This window comes from Theobroma cacao, chromosome 1, assembly GCF_053813885.1.
Source record: "Theobroma cacao isolate CCN51 chromosome 1, ASM5381388v1, whole genome shotgun sequence".
In the NCBI taxonomy this organism is placed as follows: Eukaryota; Viridiplantae; Streptophyta; class Magnoliopsida; order Malvales; family Malvaceae; genus Theobroma; species Theobroma cacao.
The window spans coordinates 34976959-34993109 of NC_142639.1; the positions used below are offsets into that span (position 1 = coordinate 34976959).

At 34.4% G+C, this 16151-nt stretch overlaps 3 protein-coding genes across 3 annotated transcripts; 1 reads left to right on the top strand and 2 right to left on the bottom strand.

Moving 5' to 3' along the window:
* Window positions 1-4087: 4087 nt before the first annotated feature.
* On the bottom strand, window positions 4088-4984 carry LOC18613337 (photosystem I reaction center subunit II, chloroplastic-like). Its single transcript, XM_007050523.3, has one exon. It carries the CDS (start codon window positions 4868-4870, stop codon window positions 4256-4258), a length of 615 nt encoding a protein of 204 aa, XP_007050585.3. The 5' UTR covers window positions 4871-4984; the 3' UTR covers window positions 4088-4255.
* Window positions 4985-5383: 399 nt separating this feature from the next.
* Window positions 5384-8190, bottom strand: LOC18613338 (splicing factor Prp18 family protein). The gene is made up of 2 exons (XM_007050524.3): window positions 7233-8190; window positions 5384-5922 (listed from the first exon to the last, which is right to left on the bottom strand). The coding sequence occupies exons 1-2, from the start codon at window positions 8067-8069 to the stop codon at window positions 5512-5514; spliced, it is 1248 nt and encodes a 415-aa protein (XP_007050586.1). The 5' UTR covers window positions 8070-8190; the 3' UTR covers window positions 5384-5511.
* A 159-nt stretch (window positions 8191-8349) lies between these two features.
* LOC18613339 (Acyl-CoA N-acyltransferases (NAT) superfamily protein) lies at window positions 8350-14653 on the top strand. Its single transcript, XM_018126338.2, has 6 exons — window positions 8350-8536; window positions 8639-8729; window positions 9069-9201; window positions 10171-10240; window positions 14178-14238; window positions 14336-14653. The coding sequence occupies exons 1-6, from the start codon at window positions 8459-8461 to the stop codon at window positions 14425-14427; spliced, it is 525 nt and encodes a 174-aa protein (XP_017981827.1). The 5' UTR covers window positions 8350-8458; the 3' UTR covers window positions 14428-14653.
* The last annotated feature ends 1498 nt before the right edge of the window (window positions 14654-16151 follow it).

The window sequence follows — 16151 nt, forward strand, 5'->3', positions numbered from 1 at the left end:
ATATATTTTGAAAAATGTTTTTAGGACTTATGCTTGTTTGGAAGATGAAAATTTTATTTCAAATATAAAACATGTTACGAGGTTATTGGAAAAAATAGTTATTGACCACGGAAAATGTCTTACACTTTTGAGATGCGTAAGACATTTTCTAGAGATTTTCAGAGAACAAAAAAAAAACTCTTATACTAAGCCTAAGAATATAAGTTTGATGAATATTAATTTTTAATTTAAAATATTAATATTTAAATTATTAAATAATATTAAAATTTAAAAAATATTTTTTAATGAAATCATTCAATGTAATTAAATTTTTTATTTATAAATTGAATGAATCTTATTAATAATTATAATAAAAAAATATTTCAATTATTTGATAAATACACATTAGTATATGTTTTGGATGTCTTATACAATTGATGAATATTGATATTTTTATAGTGTTATGGTAAAAAAGTGATGAGATAGAAAATTTTTTAAAAATTAGAGCTTACTTTAATTATAAAGATGTGATTATATATTTTGGAAAATTTCATTATTGATTTTGCCCCTTTTCATGTACATTCTTAATTTTGATCCAAATTAGTAAAAACCAAATAACATCATTGCTTTGTAATCTAACTCTTATTTATCATCTTAACACCCAAATATTAAATTGAAAAAATGTTTTTGATAATTTATCCAAACAACATAAAATATTAAATTTTTCTGTAAAATATTTTACATTGAAATTTTTTTTTCCAAACAAGTTATTTTTTGATTACCCAGGGACTCTAACGAGAAAAAAATTTTACATCCACAATAACAAGTGAGAACAATTACAAGTTACCCTTGATGACCTAGGCTCCACTTAAGGATAGTCTTCTTTTGTTTTCTTTTCACTTTTACACTATGTTTGGTAGGAGAAAGGAAAATGGAAAGAAGGGATAATCTTCTCGCTAAATGTTACTTGTCTTTTATTAATCACAACAACCACAACTTTCTTAAAATTTTCTATTTAGATTCTAGTTGAACTCATGCCAAGAACTTTATTCAATGTTTTATCTTAATAGAACACTGATTAAAAATAATTTAAAAATAATATTTTGATATAATAAAATCTCATAATTATTACAATTTATAAATCCTTTTGTAGAGCATGTTTATTCAATGGAATTTATCTTTATAAGTATATGTAAACTTATAAATGTGTAGAAAAAAGCTTTTACTAATTAAATGTAATGCATAAAGTAATAAGGATATATTTCATAACCAACCTATTGGCTATAGGGCATACATAAATTCTAATAGTTTTGGTACTTTAATAGATTAGTCTTTTAAAAGTTAGGAGTTGTTTATTGAGACTTTTTAACAATTATTTAGTTTTGTGGTAGTTTAATTGTTTAAACTTTGCTTACTCTATCTGTCACTTGATAATTAAGGATGAGGCAATGTTGAGATAGATATCATAAGTTAAAGTCATAATTGTTGGGATTCAACCTCATGCTCAAACATGAAATTAATCAAGAAATTAAAAATATAATGCAACAGAAAAATAAACTAACATTTAATTAGAGAAACACCCAAATCCTATATGATCAATGTTTGTATTTTCATGTAATTTTTAAATTAATTATGAACACTCATAAGTTTAAGAGTTACATACCTTACTCTAGATATTGTAATCAAGAGCTAATTAAATTCAAAAAGCTTGTGATGAAGCAAGAAACTCGAAAAGAGAATAAGACGGTTTAAAATTCTGCAACCAAAACCTTGACTTCTTCACTTTTAAGATTTATCAAATCTTTAGCCACCCAAGTGTTTAGTTTTTAACAAAAATCTACACAATGACTAAATAAGATCTTCTCAAAACTAGGATTTTATTTGTGCTAGTAAGGTTTGTTTCTAAAACAAAAAGATCAATTTTTTTTTTGTCGAATCTTGTTTCTGTAAGATAAAGAAAACTATTTTTCTTTTCTTATTTTTATGAAACAGGTAAGAAGTGGTCGGAGGCTTAGAGTTTTAGTTAACTAATATAATATATTTATATAGCAAAACTAAGTTGTAACCATAGATATAACAGTTGTATTTTAATTCAATTAAATCCTTGTGAACTTAATTATTTTGTTGACTTTATTTTGGTCTATTCTAATTAAGTCCAACTTAATTAATTATCTTTATTTAAACTCAATCATGTCATTTAATGTGTGTAACATATTAGGCTTTTAACATGTTGGCAATAAATATAAATCCTAATCAAATATCAATTTGATAATTAATTTATATTTATAAATAATGAGCGACATCTAACAATATATCATAACCACTCAAATATTAAAGAGTCAGTTAAAGAATTTGATAAAACCCTTTAGTGATAAGCCTCTTAATGCAATACGGTTTTTTCATCAAATATCCCGGATATGTCATAAAGTATGGCTCAATGTTTACTTATAACATTTTATATTAGTTCTTATAATTCATGACTAATCTTATGAATATAAGAAACTAACTTTCTTCAAATTCATCATACTTTAGCTAAAGACTTTATACAAGTTAATCAAAAATTGAGAACAAGTGAGATACATCCTCTCATATCACTTGGGGTGATGAATCCTCTCTTGAATACTCATTCACCTTCGCATACTTCATGGCATACCTAAAAACACCTTGTTTAGGCTTCTAGTCACCTCCAAATCCGTAAAGGTAAAATTAAAGTACATCATTCCCCATACAAGATAACTTAGTGTTTCAAGTATAAGGACTAGTTACACTACTATCACATAAGAATATATTCCAATACACTTGAGTGAAACACCAGATGGAGTTCTCATAGCACATCATACTCAGTGAACTTATTCTTTAACAAGCACCCATTGTTATCTTTAAGTATTCCATATATTTCAATCTATGAGATCGATTGCTTATTCCCAAGTAAAGAGGCTTAACATGTACCAGTATTTGAGTATTGTCAATGCCTTATTTTGACAATACAATGACCAAGAATAATTTTAGGAACATGACTTTGATGCATAGTGATCTCATAATTATAACAACTTTACAATTCTCTTACAAGGCCTTTATGTTCCATGAGCTTCATCTAATTAATACTTAAAACTTCTTATTATTGCATTAACATGAAGAAAAACCTCCATCACATATAATTATGCGATTAGGTATGCATTAATTGACAATATATATTCTTTGGCCAATCCAATTTGCTTAAAGGCATATACCAACTACAATATTATGGCATAATATATAAAAAATTTTCTAAACTATTTAGGAAAATTCAAATAAGCCTTTGTACCTCTATTAGGTTTAATTAGGTCCTTATACTTTTATTTTGAATCAAATAAACCCTTATTACTAATAATTAACTTAGTCAAAATCTCACTTATTATTTTATATTACATGACGTTGACGTGGTATGTTAACATATCATAATTAATGATAATGTGATATGTTGACATATCATAATTGATGATTACAGGACATCCTAATTTGGCATCATAACATAACTATGTGGCATTTTTCACCATCTACATCAACATCATGTCAGTGTCAAGTGGATATAAAATGAGAAGTGATATTTTGACTAATGACAATTAATCAATCCTTAGTTAAGGCTTATTTGATCCAAAATAAAAGAATAAGAGTTTAATTGAACGCAATAAAAGAATACGGGCTTATTTGAATATTCTTGAATAGTTTAGGAACTTATTTGAGTATCATGCCCAACATTATTATTTTGAAAAGAAAAAAAAAGAACTCTTGGGAGAAGTTGTTATATATATGTGTGTGTGTGTGACTTTTAACTCATTATAATAACAAGTAGAAGAATTTTATTTCATTTAAACTTTTTATAAGTTTGTAAAAAAAAGGAAGTTGTGATTGGGTTTTGGCTTTCTTAGATTTCACTATCAAAAATGAGGAAGAACTTTAGAAATTAAGAAGCCATTTACATCCTCTCTTAGGATCCATTACAAGGTCCATTGCCAGAGCCCATAATAGCTTCCGATTAAATTGCTTTACATGCTACTTATGTCGGCAGTCACAGTCATAAAGAAGTTTTAGAGTTGATTAAAATGTTTTATCACCGAGAACTTTGAACTTGTCCAAACATTTCATAAGCCTTAGAAAATGCATGAATTACAGGAGGCGAATGGCCAGGGGATAAAGGTGAAAAGGAAGTACATGAAACAATTAACAGAAACATTTATAATCACTTAATCATGGTTACATCATCATCTCTCCCACTAAGCACCCTTCCAAGTGTCTCTTACAAGTCATAAACTTGTTTCCCGGTGAACTTAACTTCAATGGGACTCACATTCTTCCCAATTGATCTGAAGTTCTGCCCCACTCCTTGACGACCAGGGTTCACTTTCTCAGGATAAACTCCATCTTTGGGGTGAAGATATTGAACCTCACCATTGGGGAAAACCCTGTAAAACTGGTAGTTGATCTTGTACTTAGACCTCAGTCTGGTACCGAGCGCCAAGCACTGCTCTTTCCTGGCCAACTTGAGCAAGTTAGGTCCTTGCCTCATGATGGCTGCGCCTCCAGTTGGCATTTCAAAGATTTGTTCTCTGGGTGAATCCCATGTGATGACGTAGAATTCTTCAACCTGGGCCTTTCTTAGCAGCCCTCCCGTGCTTCCTGAAAACATGGGTGATGGAGTGTTTGGGTCCAATTCGGGAGGGGTGAAGCCCACGGGAGCTTCTTCCTTCGTGGCAGCCTCCTGGTCTGCAGCTGCAGCCCTAATGGTACTGTGAGCCATGGAGAGGTTGAGGGACTTGGGGGTAGCGAATGAAAATGACCAGGATGGCTTCCATGGCACCAGGGATTTCGGGGTGCTGATTGTGGGGGTGAAGAGGCCTGCTTGCGTTGCCATGGCGATGTAGATGATGGATGTTGAGCTGCAGTAGGAGTTTGTTTTTGTTGGTGTTTGTGGAGAGCTTTGGCTTGGAGATTTGTGTGATGGATTACGAAAGAGGATGATTTTAGACAGGTGGCGGTGTTTGGATTTGGATCTTTGGATAAGTTGATATTACTTGGACCAATAGGATGCTTGATTTTGATGCTTGGTCTTAGCCAAGTCTAGTACTCACTTTTTTCATATCCGATAAATTTCTTTTCTTTTAGTACCCATCCCACCGTACACGCGGTAATAAGTCCTACCTTAATTTATATTGGCGAGAAACAAGCGTCAGCAGTTCTAGCTTTTTTCTCTGTGGTATCTTTGGTGCGATAGCTAGTGCTTTACACCGTGGTTGGTCTTACATACTTCAATAAGCTTTGCTCTGCTCTTGCATTGCGTCCAAAAAATGAAAGAGCTTCCAGAGACACTCAAAAATTTCCATATGTTACAGTTGGAAATTTTGTCATATATATAGCTTCCGTTAACTAAAACTAAACTAAATTTTTCATATATATATAGTTCTAAACAATGCTTCCCTGAGTCTAGCCATGATGTGTTCTTAACAGTAACACGTTCAAGCATATTGTTTACATAAAACATCATGCAAATGATAACTAGCTTTCCTTTGGAGCAGGCATTAACCTAAGCCTGTCATCTGAGGAACTACCCCCAGAAACCTTCTCTTCTGCTAGCAGTGACTGTAAGTCGCTGCCATTAGCCAAACTGTTGAACTCAACTGCTTTAGATGGAAGGGTGGGATAACGTCGTTGGCAAAAGGTCATTAATCTTTTGACCGACTGCAAGTATTTGCGAGTTGTCTCATCATTCATTATGTGGGCAACACTATTAGTGTAGATCTTCTCACGAGCTGAACGTTCATGGATACCAACCATCGTGACACCAATTGGCCAGGGTGCATTACCAATAGCTAACTTAATGTACTGATCCATTGCAGCCAGGTAGTCCCGCTTCATGCAGCACTCAACCACTACCAACAATGCTTGACAGATATCATCTGGAAGAACCTGTCATTAGAACATAACAATTAAATATGGGGTTTCATAAATGCAAAGTTCTCTGAGCAAAGTCAAACACACACACACACACAGACGTGCAGATGTTGATACACAGAGAGAGAGGATACCCAAGTACATAGTGCAATGTCTTCACTTTATTTTTACTTTGTCAGAGAGAAGGGAACACTTTTAATTGATAATATACATGTTCATAGCATTGGCACTCAGTCATATGTTAGAGTGATAACTTCATAACATCCAGCACAGCATGAGAATCATCTTGTGAATGAATCATACTGAAGGAGCATGTGCTTTCAGAGCTTAAAAGTAAAACATTCAATTACGGAAGAGAAACTACAGGTTTACTTGGTGACTTCAATTTATCAGCAACAGGGAGCAATCCACCCAGACGAAAGCTGTAGAACATGCTTTGGCTTTAAATCGACTAGAAAGCAGACAGTAAAAATAAGATAATTGAGCTGTGCAACATGGTTGACATAACCTTCATATAAGATGAATCTCCTATCTGATTAGACAGTTAATTGCCTGTTTAACAAAATATCACCTAAAAACATTTTTCATGAGCAATTAATCAGCTAATACCTATGTTAGATGTTATTTGAACTTTTTACCACATTAACAAGTTTAAAACTCTCTCAATTAGCCTAGAACCCACATTCAGCAAAATCAGAATTTACAGATCATCAACATGATTTGGTGCTGGTAGATTCAGAGCTTGTTCTTTCTTTCTTCCAAGTTCCCCACCCCTAGCAGCTATTTAAGTGCTTAAAGGGAATAAATCTAAAAAAAAAAAAAAATTAGTGAGAGACTGGTAGATAAACTCTGCCTAAATGTATTTCATTACAAAAAGACTGGTGATTCTACTAAGAATATGAGGATGAATTTAATAACCCTCATAAATATCCAAAGATATTCAGATACCGGTCACCACTTTGATCACAAACATTCCAACTTGAATTCAAGAGAAGGGCAACTGTAGCTACCACATAGTAGCTATGGTTCAACCCATTGCTTTCTACAATCTCATACATCTCTAGCCCCATAGATTTAGCAGACAGAACAGAACATCTCGCAATGTTGAACAAAGTCATTTTTACAGGCAAATAAGAGTCTTGTACCTCCCATCTCGATTTCTAATAACTGGTTTTAATCACTCATTCTCAATGATTCCATTTTCATTTCAAGGAAAATTTCAATTCTTTAACTTAGAGCTCCTATTCTCTACCATTTAACAAGTTAACATTAAACAAAAAAGATTCAAAAAAGTGAAATCTTTTAAATCATCAAAAATAACTTACCTTCTTCCGACAAAACTTGAACAACGGATTTAAATACCGGGCGCACTGCTTGAACGTGGCGACCATGGACTTCCCTTTCGCAGTCCTCTTCTCAGCCTCACCCATCTCATCCAGCTCCTGGTTCCACTCATTCAACAACCTCTTGAAAAACACCAGAATCTTATCTTCATCACATAACTCATCGAAATTCGCCTTCATTCTTTTCAAATCCTTATCCATATCGACTCCACTGGACCCACCATCACCACTCAACTCCTCTTCTCCTCCGCCTCCTTCCCCATCCTCTCCTCCTCCCCCTTCTTCCCTATCCTTTCTCTTCCTCTCGCTCAACATCCCCGTCTTCTGCCGCTTCCGCAGCTCCGCAATGTCTCTCAAGAAATCATTGGTTTGACCCTCGGTCATATCGCTATCAACCTCGAAAAGCCCGGCTTTTAAGACGTATTTTAACCTGTCAAGACGAGCTGCGTCGTCTTCGCCAAAGAGAGTGATTGGCTGTTTGAGGAAGCGGAGGCGCCGGATGACTTCTTGCCTTGGAAGGTCGAGGTTGTCGATGTTTTGTTCATCGGTGAGGGATTTGGAGGAACCGGCGGTGGAAGTTGCGGTCGTGGATGCCGTGCTGGAAGCGGAGGGATTTGATTTGGCGGAAGTGGCGTTGGTGGTGGAGGAGGATGTGGTGGATTGGCGGCGAGATTTAGCTTCGAGTTCGCGTTTCTCTTGCTCGCGAAGCTTTTGGATTTGCTTTTGTTCCATTTCGGATCGTTTGAAGACGCGCCTGCCGCCGGTCTCCTGAGCTAGGCTCTGCCGTTTCTTAAGAAGTTCTTGTTTGAGGAGATCCATCTCTAGGGTTTGATCACAGTATTGTCCGAGGCCTGATCTAGGTTTGAGATTCGACAAAGATTATGATGACTGTAAGGGTGGATCAACCGGCGGTCGTTTTGTTTCGGTTATTGACTGCCCGGTGGACATTGAAATAGACCCGGGTAGGCCCAAATTATAAATTGTAAAAATTGGCCAGGAGAGAAGTTATTGGATTCCTAGTCCAAACAAACCATGTGACCTACATGGCCCAATTGAGTCCATTAACGCCCACGGGGATAGAATCCAAAGAATCTACTTTTCTTACAGCGTGCCAGATTGACTTCCGAACCACGATTCTGCTGCCCTGCGTTTCATAAAGCTTCCTCCAGTCCCGCCAGCCCGAGACGGAGAGAAGAGCGAGGAGAGATATGACGACGATTCGCAGATTTTGCTGCAATGATCTTCTTCGTTTCGCTTCCGTCAACCTCGACCACTTAACCGAAACAGTAAGCTTTTTAACTCTTTTCCTTTTATTTTTAAAAAGTTCGAACAATGCTCTGACGAGTTCTAAATTGTTTCCATTAATCGAAATTTTTTGATTTTCACAGTTTAACATGTCATTCTACATGACCTATTTAGCTCGATGGCCCGATTATTTTCATGTAGCTGAAGGCCCCGGCAAACGTATCATGGGTTACAGTATGCTCTCTGATCTCTCTATCCTAACTATAGTTTCCATTTTCATTTTTCTTTGAATTAGATTAAAATTTACAAGAATCTGACTAGGGATTTATTTTATTCTTGTTACTGCTAAAAAGTTAATCGGGAATTTAACTCTCATAATTTGAAAACAATAATCAAGTTCTAATTCTGATGTTCATTGCCTTCTGTAATTAATTTATTACTATAAGCAATTAGAATAACAGTTTTTCAGAAGTTGGTCATGTTCAAGATTTCATTTGAACAGGGAAATGCTTCTTATCAACTATGCTCTTTTGAGATTATGTTCTGGATTTAATTCCTTTGAAATTGTTGCAGTTATGGGAAAAGTTGAGGGGCAAGGTGAGTCTTGGCATGGCCATGTAACAGCAGTCACCGTAGCACCAGAATATCGCAGGCAGCAGCTTGCTAAGAAACTGATGAACCTTTTGGAAGACATCAGCGATAAGATGTAAGAGTGGTTTACATTTAATGTCTAATTTATTTCCAATATCTCTTTATCATTTAAAGTTAGCTTCTTCTTAATGTATTTGTGTCGCCAATATCTCATATTTCTGGTATTCATGCTAAATTATATCTTCACTATGACCACGACTCTATCATTGCTGATGAGAAGCATGGCATAGTGAATAAGAAAAATGAGATTCTAGTATATTATAACATCTATCCTCTATTGTGGTGTTATGGATATTTGCACAATTTATTGGTGTACTTTTGTTAGCAGTTTGTGCCTTGATACAAAGGTCTTAATGCCTCCATTGCACCTTGAGAATCTTTGACTACACTGGTTATTCTCACTTTGTCTTAGGAGGTCTTAACGTGCACTGATTTGACTGACACAAATTTCTAGGTTCTTATATTTGATGTGAACTTCTAAAATAGTTGTAAGGTTCATTTGTAGATTTCTTGGATGAAAATTATACAAGGTTCTGGACACAAGCTATGATTTTTACTAAAATGAAAAGGGTGAAGTATCGACACAAGCACAGTCATTAGCATCATCTGATCATTTTGTGTAGGAAATCTTCATTTGAAACTAACCTTAACCTATTGAAAAGGGTTCTGGTTTTGTTATTTCTTTTAACATTTTTATACCTTGTTCGTTTCTAGCTTTGACATTGATTACATTATGCTTGATAAAATTTTTATCTTGCTAAGTTTTTTTCCTTCAGTCAATTTTGTGTGACATTGACATAAGCCAGGCCTTGGATAACATGCATGATAATTTCTTTGTTTATTACATGCTAGTGTTATTAGATTAAATAATCTGATTCACCTTTCTTACGTGTAATTGAATGAAAAGAAACATCACTATATCTTGCCTAGCACTAATGTTTCCCTGATGCATTCTCTAGTTTCCTTTTCAGTATTTGTATTCTTGTTCTCTCCTCTGTCATCAATAAGAAATATCTTTTGGCAGTGATAAGGCATACTTTGTGGATCTTTTTGTGAGGGCTTCTAATACTCCAGCCATAAAGATGTATGAAAAGGTAATAGTTCTATAACTTCAGATTCTTTTTCTGTCTTGCAATCTCATTTTTCCCTTGTCAGTGGTTGTGTATCAAATTTTAGTGTCTAACCATCCTTGTTCGGAAGCATGATGTGTGTTTGTGTGTATTTGATGTTTGTATTAAGATCTAGAATTACTTGTTAGTTAAAATGTTTGATTTCGTGAAGCTTGGAAACATGGCTAGCATGCACACTGTCCTTAACTATACACTAGTGGGTAACAGCAACTGGAATCCAGGATCTTAAGAAACCATTTTAAATAGCTATTTATAATGCAACTAGATAGTTGGCATTTGTCCTTCATCCTGGCCTTGAATTCAGTTCATAGCTAGATAAGGTGCTCTGTTGTAGTTCCCCGTCAGCTCCACATTTGTTTTCCAATCTTTGGTCTTTGTATGCATGTTTGTTTCTGGTCCATATTCCTTGGCAATGAATTTGGTTGTTGATGTTGCACAAGAGGATGGAATTGATCAGGTTGAGTAATTGTCAAGTGAGTAGGATGGAGCAACATCCCCATGAGATTCCAAAAGTTTTGAGAGTTGGTTTAGACTTTAGAGTATAAAGCTGCTAATAGATTCATAAATTATGTCCACTACTGAGATTTTTGAACCAAACTCCACCAAGTGTGAATTCACAGGTTAGAAGAAGAGATGGTTGTTCCAGTGTATTAATGATTTCTTCATCATGGCATGAGAGATTAAAAAAGGAAGACAGAAATAGGTAAATTTTGAAAAAAAAAATTGCTCAGATTTTATTTCTAAAAGCATCCTTTATTTGAGCTCACTCTAAATAAAAAAATCAGAATTGCATTTTGTGGTCTTTTATCTCATCAGAATTCAGATTGATGTTAAAGCTTTTGCTTTGGTTTTGAGAATAGCATGAGTATTGTTATACTTTTAAGTCCAATTTTTCATTGTGATGTAGTATAAAATTGCAATATTTTTATCTTTCTGTTAGATTAATTAAATGAGTACTTTAATTCAAGTGTATCTTGTCATTATCTTGAAGAAGATTGTTCTAATTATCATGTTATGGTAAGCTATTAAATAAAGAGTATATCTAGTTAAATTCAAAACTATTATTGTTATATGATATTGTCCCATCTTCAGTCTCAAGTAAGCTGGGTCTGCCTTTGTAGTATTAGCATGTGGCTTACCACTCTATATGTTTTGAAATTGAATTCTATCATTTTTTTTTTTAAAAAAATAAATTTGGTTTCCCTCCTAAAGGAGTTTCTAGTTTTGGAGAAGTCTTTTTGAAAGCCCTGCCAATACACGCTTCTTGAAAATCTCAACCACCTCAACGCGCATCATTCCAAAGTGCCAAGCAACCTGTTTCATTCCTTGCTAACAAGGTGTTGCATCTATATTGCCAGAGGATGAATTCTGGATCTTGTTGATTTAGGTTGTCCCTTGTCAAAAGCAGTAGCCAGTAGAGAGTTCTTAGTTGTCAAAATCATTTTTCTTATTAACTAATAAGTTTGAAGTAGATAATTGCAGGTTCTAAGTGATGGCCTGTATTTCTGAGGTTCTTTTCTGATTAAATACATCAAAAAATAGCCTTCACTACGTTTTCTAGCGAGCTGAATGTCAGAAATGTGTTATTAATGGGCATATTTGCTCATTTTTCTCCTGAGATTCAACTTTATTGTTGAATTTAGGCGTAATGCTCAAAGAAGCTCCTAAACTATTCAAAAAAAAAAAATCAAATATGCCCTTATTCTTGTATTGCGTTCAATCAAGTCCTTGTATTTTTATTTTAGGTGAAATAATGACTAATGATTGATTAATTGCCATTGGTCAAAATGTCACTTATCATTTTATATCCTCATGACATTGATGTGGAGGGTGAAAAATTTCACATAGTCATATTATCAAGCCAAATTAGTATGTCATGCCATCATCAATTATGATATGTCAGAATGCCACATCATTATCAATTATGATAGATAGCATGTTACGTTAGCATCATGCGAAATAAAATGACAAATGGCATTTTGACTAAGTTAATCATTAGTCATAAGAGCTTATTTGATTCAAAATAAAAGTATAAGGGCTTAGTTGACTCAAAATAAAAGTATGAAGACTTGATTGAACGCATAAAATGTATAAAAGCTTATTTAAATTTTTTTGAATAGTTTAGGGGTTTTTTTTAGATATTATGTCTTGAATTTAACTCCACATAGCTTATAATGCATATTTTAGTAATTACTGATGAATATATTGTTTTCTTGAACACTTTCTTCTTATGGATTATTATAATGTCAAGTAAACTAAGAACATATATATTGATGATATTACTAATAACAAATTTTATTTATGTATATATAGACACACAAACATGCTTTGACTAACATCTTTACTGTATGCAACACAAATGTTTACCTATATTAGGATTTACGAATCTGATGTCAGGCAAGCAACAAGATTAGGGCACATCGCAAGTTCCACTTGTTGTGATCTTAAGTAAAGGGTTATACAATGAACTTTAGTTATATTTGCTAACATTCTTCTATTTTTTTTACGAAATGAATGAAAGTTATAGAATAAAGTAGTTCATGAAGAATTTCATAGATCTGTAGTTCTCTCTGTATTATTTCTATTTTCAAATCTCCAAATGTAATTGATGACATTTTCTGATAAAGAATATTAGAGGGATGAGGAGTATCATCTGTAAGCTGTAAACAAAAAATAGGTTATACCCGTAAATAGTTCTCTCTAAAATTGCAACTTTCCTATTTCATGATGTATGTATGAGGCCCAGACATATATGAACTAGTCCAATATGTTCTCTTGTGATCCCTCCACTCTGTTTTCACATCTTTGATGTTAATTTGCTTTTTTTTTTTTGGCAAGAAAATCTGTCCCATGTCTTACTTGCAGACAGAGGAGATATATTCTTTCCCATAAAGCTTTGTGCTTGGTGTATATTATTAAATATTTTGTCATTTTTAAAATTAATTTAGGTTCCTTATTAGGTCTAATTTCTAAATTAGGACACTGCTTTTCTTTTTTCTTCTCAACTACTCTATCTCATTGCACAATCTTTTTCATGTTGACCACATGCTGGAATGTTTTTTAGGCTGCTTGATAATTTGTTGTATATCAAGGGAGCTGTTTTTCTGGCAAGGCTTGAATTTCTGGAACTCCCTTTTGTTCTAATTGAAACATCTATTCCTGTTTGTTGTTAGATGATTAAAATTTTGCTTGTACTTAAACCTAGGAATCTTTGAATCTTATCTATGCCTTTTCCTTTCAGATGGTAGCCAAAAGGAAGTGGTTAGGTTGTTAGTTTGGAGGGGAACTCCTAACTTCAAACAAGTCTTCTGCTGATGGGCAATTTTATTTGATAAATTCATTCTTTTGTCATCAAATTATCCTATCTGTATTGAATTGGATTGAGGGCATTTGAATAGGAAGTCGTAACGTCCACCACTTCAGTGCAACTTCATTAGTCAGTCAAAGTTACCTTCAGATCAATTAGGGGCACTTAAATACAAAATCTTGCAGCAATTAAAATTTGCATTTGCTGTATGGTACACACTTTCTCACCAATGTGTTCCATACCTCCACCCTGTTTCTCCTTTTCATTTCACCATCAATACAAGTTGACACCATTGACTGACCGCATTTTTGCTTGTTGATTTGGCTGCCTGCCATGTTTCTCCCTCTCAAGTGAACTTCTATTAACTCTCCAACTGCCTAGTTTGTTTGCTAGTAATAAATCTGTACCTGTTCATGACAAGGAACTAGGGGACTATGTCCATTAAACCATTTTGTTTGCATGGAAGCAATGCTTCCCAAGGTGTCAGATTCATGATGATGCTCTCTCTTTTTCTTTGTCATGTGTGCATATATTTGTGTTTGTGATCATATGTATAAATGGAAAAAGTGTTCAATAACATTTTTTTATTTGCAGCTTGGGTATGTAATATACCGAAGGGTGTTGCGCTATTACTCAGGAGAGGAAGATGGGTTAGGTAAGTGGGTTTCGATGGCCAACCAGAGTATTACTTTTCTCTTTTTGGCTCGACATATATTGCCTCTTTACCTTCCATTTTGGTGGTTTGTTTTCAGATATGAGGAAAGCATTATCTAGAGATATTGAAAAGAAATCAATCATCCCCCTCAAACGGCCAGTTACACCAGATGAGTTGGAGTATGATTAGATACTGTTTCTATGGAATTTTGGAATTTCTGTCACCCATTTTTCTTGAAATGCAGAGATTGGACATTAGAGAGCTTTAGGTATATCAAAGATGAGATCCAAGAACAGATTATTCGTAACAAATGGTTTGGTGTCCTGTATGTGGTTGTGAGCGTTATCTTTCGTTGTACCTTGTATTTTTGTAACGCTTCAATTATGCTGTTATATAGTCCTATCCTTGTTTGCAACACTCTTGAATTTTCCATTTCAAAATGACTCTAGCTTTGCAATTTTAATGATTAGACGTGCGTGTTGATCTGTTATATACCCAGCTCTGCTTTGCATATTTGTAAAGCTCAGATAAGATTCTTATGGCTCCCCTTTAAGCGAGCATATCAAGGACAAGCACTTTGTGGAGGTTCAAGTGTGTTTATAACAGGTAGATGCCAATGGTTGGCTTGAAGCGTAGACTCGCAGCAGTGTGGGGCACAGCCACGAAAAACATGGAATGCAACTCGAGTAAAATTTTGCAAGCAAAAAAGTAGGTTGGTAAGAGTGGTATAGATATAGTTGTGGAACATGGACAATTTTTTGACAGGACCAAAGTTACTTATCCAAAGAGAGAAATTGGTTTTTGTGGTCGAAATTCGGGCAACAATGGTGGAGGCCCCAGGAAGAGGTTTGCCATAAGTTATTGTTCTCGGGGAGATGGGTCCCGTCTCACCTGCATGTTCGCCGCTTGGACAGCAAAGAAACAAGCAAGATCAGAGGCTCACGGGGCCCTCGTCTGATTCAACAAGATTTATGAAGCTGCGGATCACACATTGGTGGATCATTGCTAAAATGGGTTTTCGTCCAAACGAGGGTTCACTGATTCCTGCTTTCGTATCGATTCTTGCTTTGCTCTGCATTTTTTTTATTTTTTTTATTTTCCAGTGTAATTCGTCCATATCGTTGTTTTGTAGCCAACATGGCCATTGATGAATAATTCCAACTTTAACTCCATGCTGTCAATCCCTCTGGCTCTGCCCTGCTGCTTTCTCTTTTCATGATTCCAGAAAATGCCAAACAAATGAAGAGTTGATGATGCCAACCAACTCAAATGGATTTGTGTCGCATGCGTAGTCCTAGACCTGTTCTTATATTTGAGCCTGCCCATGTCAATTCCCAGGTTCTCTGCTCCGTACAAATTATTTGGTCTGGAAATGTGCTGTGGGGTTTGTAATCCCTTTGATTATTACTCTTGTGGTCCTGCTCCTACTTGCTGCCCCCTTAATTAGGCCCCATGTTGTTAGGCTGTTCTTTTCAGCATATTTCAAAGGTTATATTGTAGAAAACATTTCCACATTTAATTACGTTATATATTGTTAATTTTATTTTCAAGAATTTTCTTTTTTTTTTTAATCTTATTATTAATGTTAACATTAATTTTATTGAAAAAAATACAGCATAATTAACTGTAAATGACAAATTTTAAACCTCCTAAGGTAAATTCATTCCACCTACTACTACTTTTTTGTTATTTATCCTCTTGGAAAATGTGATGCAATCTAAAATATATACTCCAGATGCATTTGCTTGACGTAGTGTTACGATTGATATTCCTGAATTAGTTAATTGAGTGCTTTAATTAGTAGTATTTTGCCCTTTCTTTTCATGAAATTGAAGACTCAAAACTCCTTTTTTTTTTTTTCATTTGAAAAGAAATATGAATGACAATAATTTAGAGGTGTTCAAACCCAAACT

What these genes read in the sequence shown, in the direction of transcription:
- LOC18613337 (XM_007050523.3), bottom strand. Translation starts at nt 4,870, where the DNA reads ATGGCAACGCAAGCAGGCCTCTTCACCCCCACAATCAGCACCCCGAAA.
- LOC18613338 (XM_007050524.3), bottom strand. Translation starts at nt 8,069, where the DNA reads ATGGATCTCCTCAAACAAGAACTTCTTAAGAAACGGCAGAGCCTAGCT. An exon ending in TCAAGTTTTGTCGGAAGAAG is followed by an intron (nt 5,923 to 7,232) that starts GTAAGTTATTTT and finishes TTCTAATGACAG; the next exon opens with GTTCTTCCAGATGATATCTG.
- LOC18613339 (XM_018126338.2), top strand. Translation starts at nt 8,459, where the DNA reads ATGACGACGATTCGCAGATTTTGCTGCAATGATCTTCTTCGTTTCGCT. An exon ending in GAAGACATCAGCGATAAGAT is followed by an intron (nt 9,202 to 10,170) that starts GTAAGAGTGGTT and finishes ATCTTTTGGCAG; the next exon opens with TGATAAGGCATACTTTGTGG. An exon ending in CCATAAAGATGTATGAAAAG is followed by an intron (nt 10,241 to 14,177) that starts GTAATAGTTCTA and finishes TTTTATTTGCAG; the next exon opens with CTTGGGTATGTAATATACCG.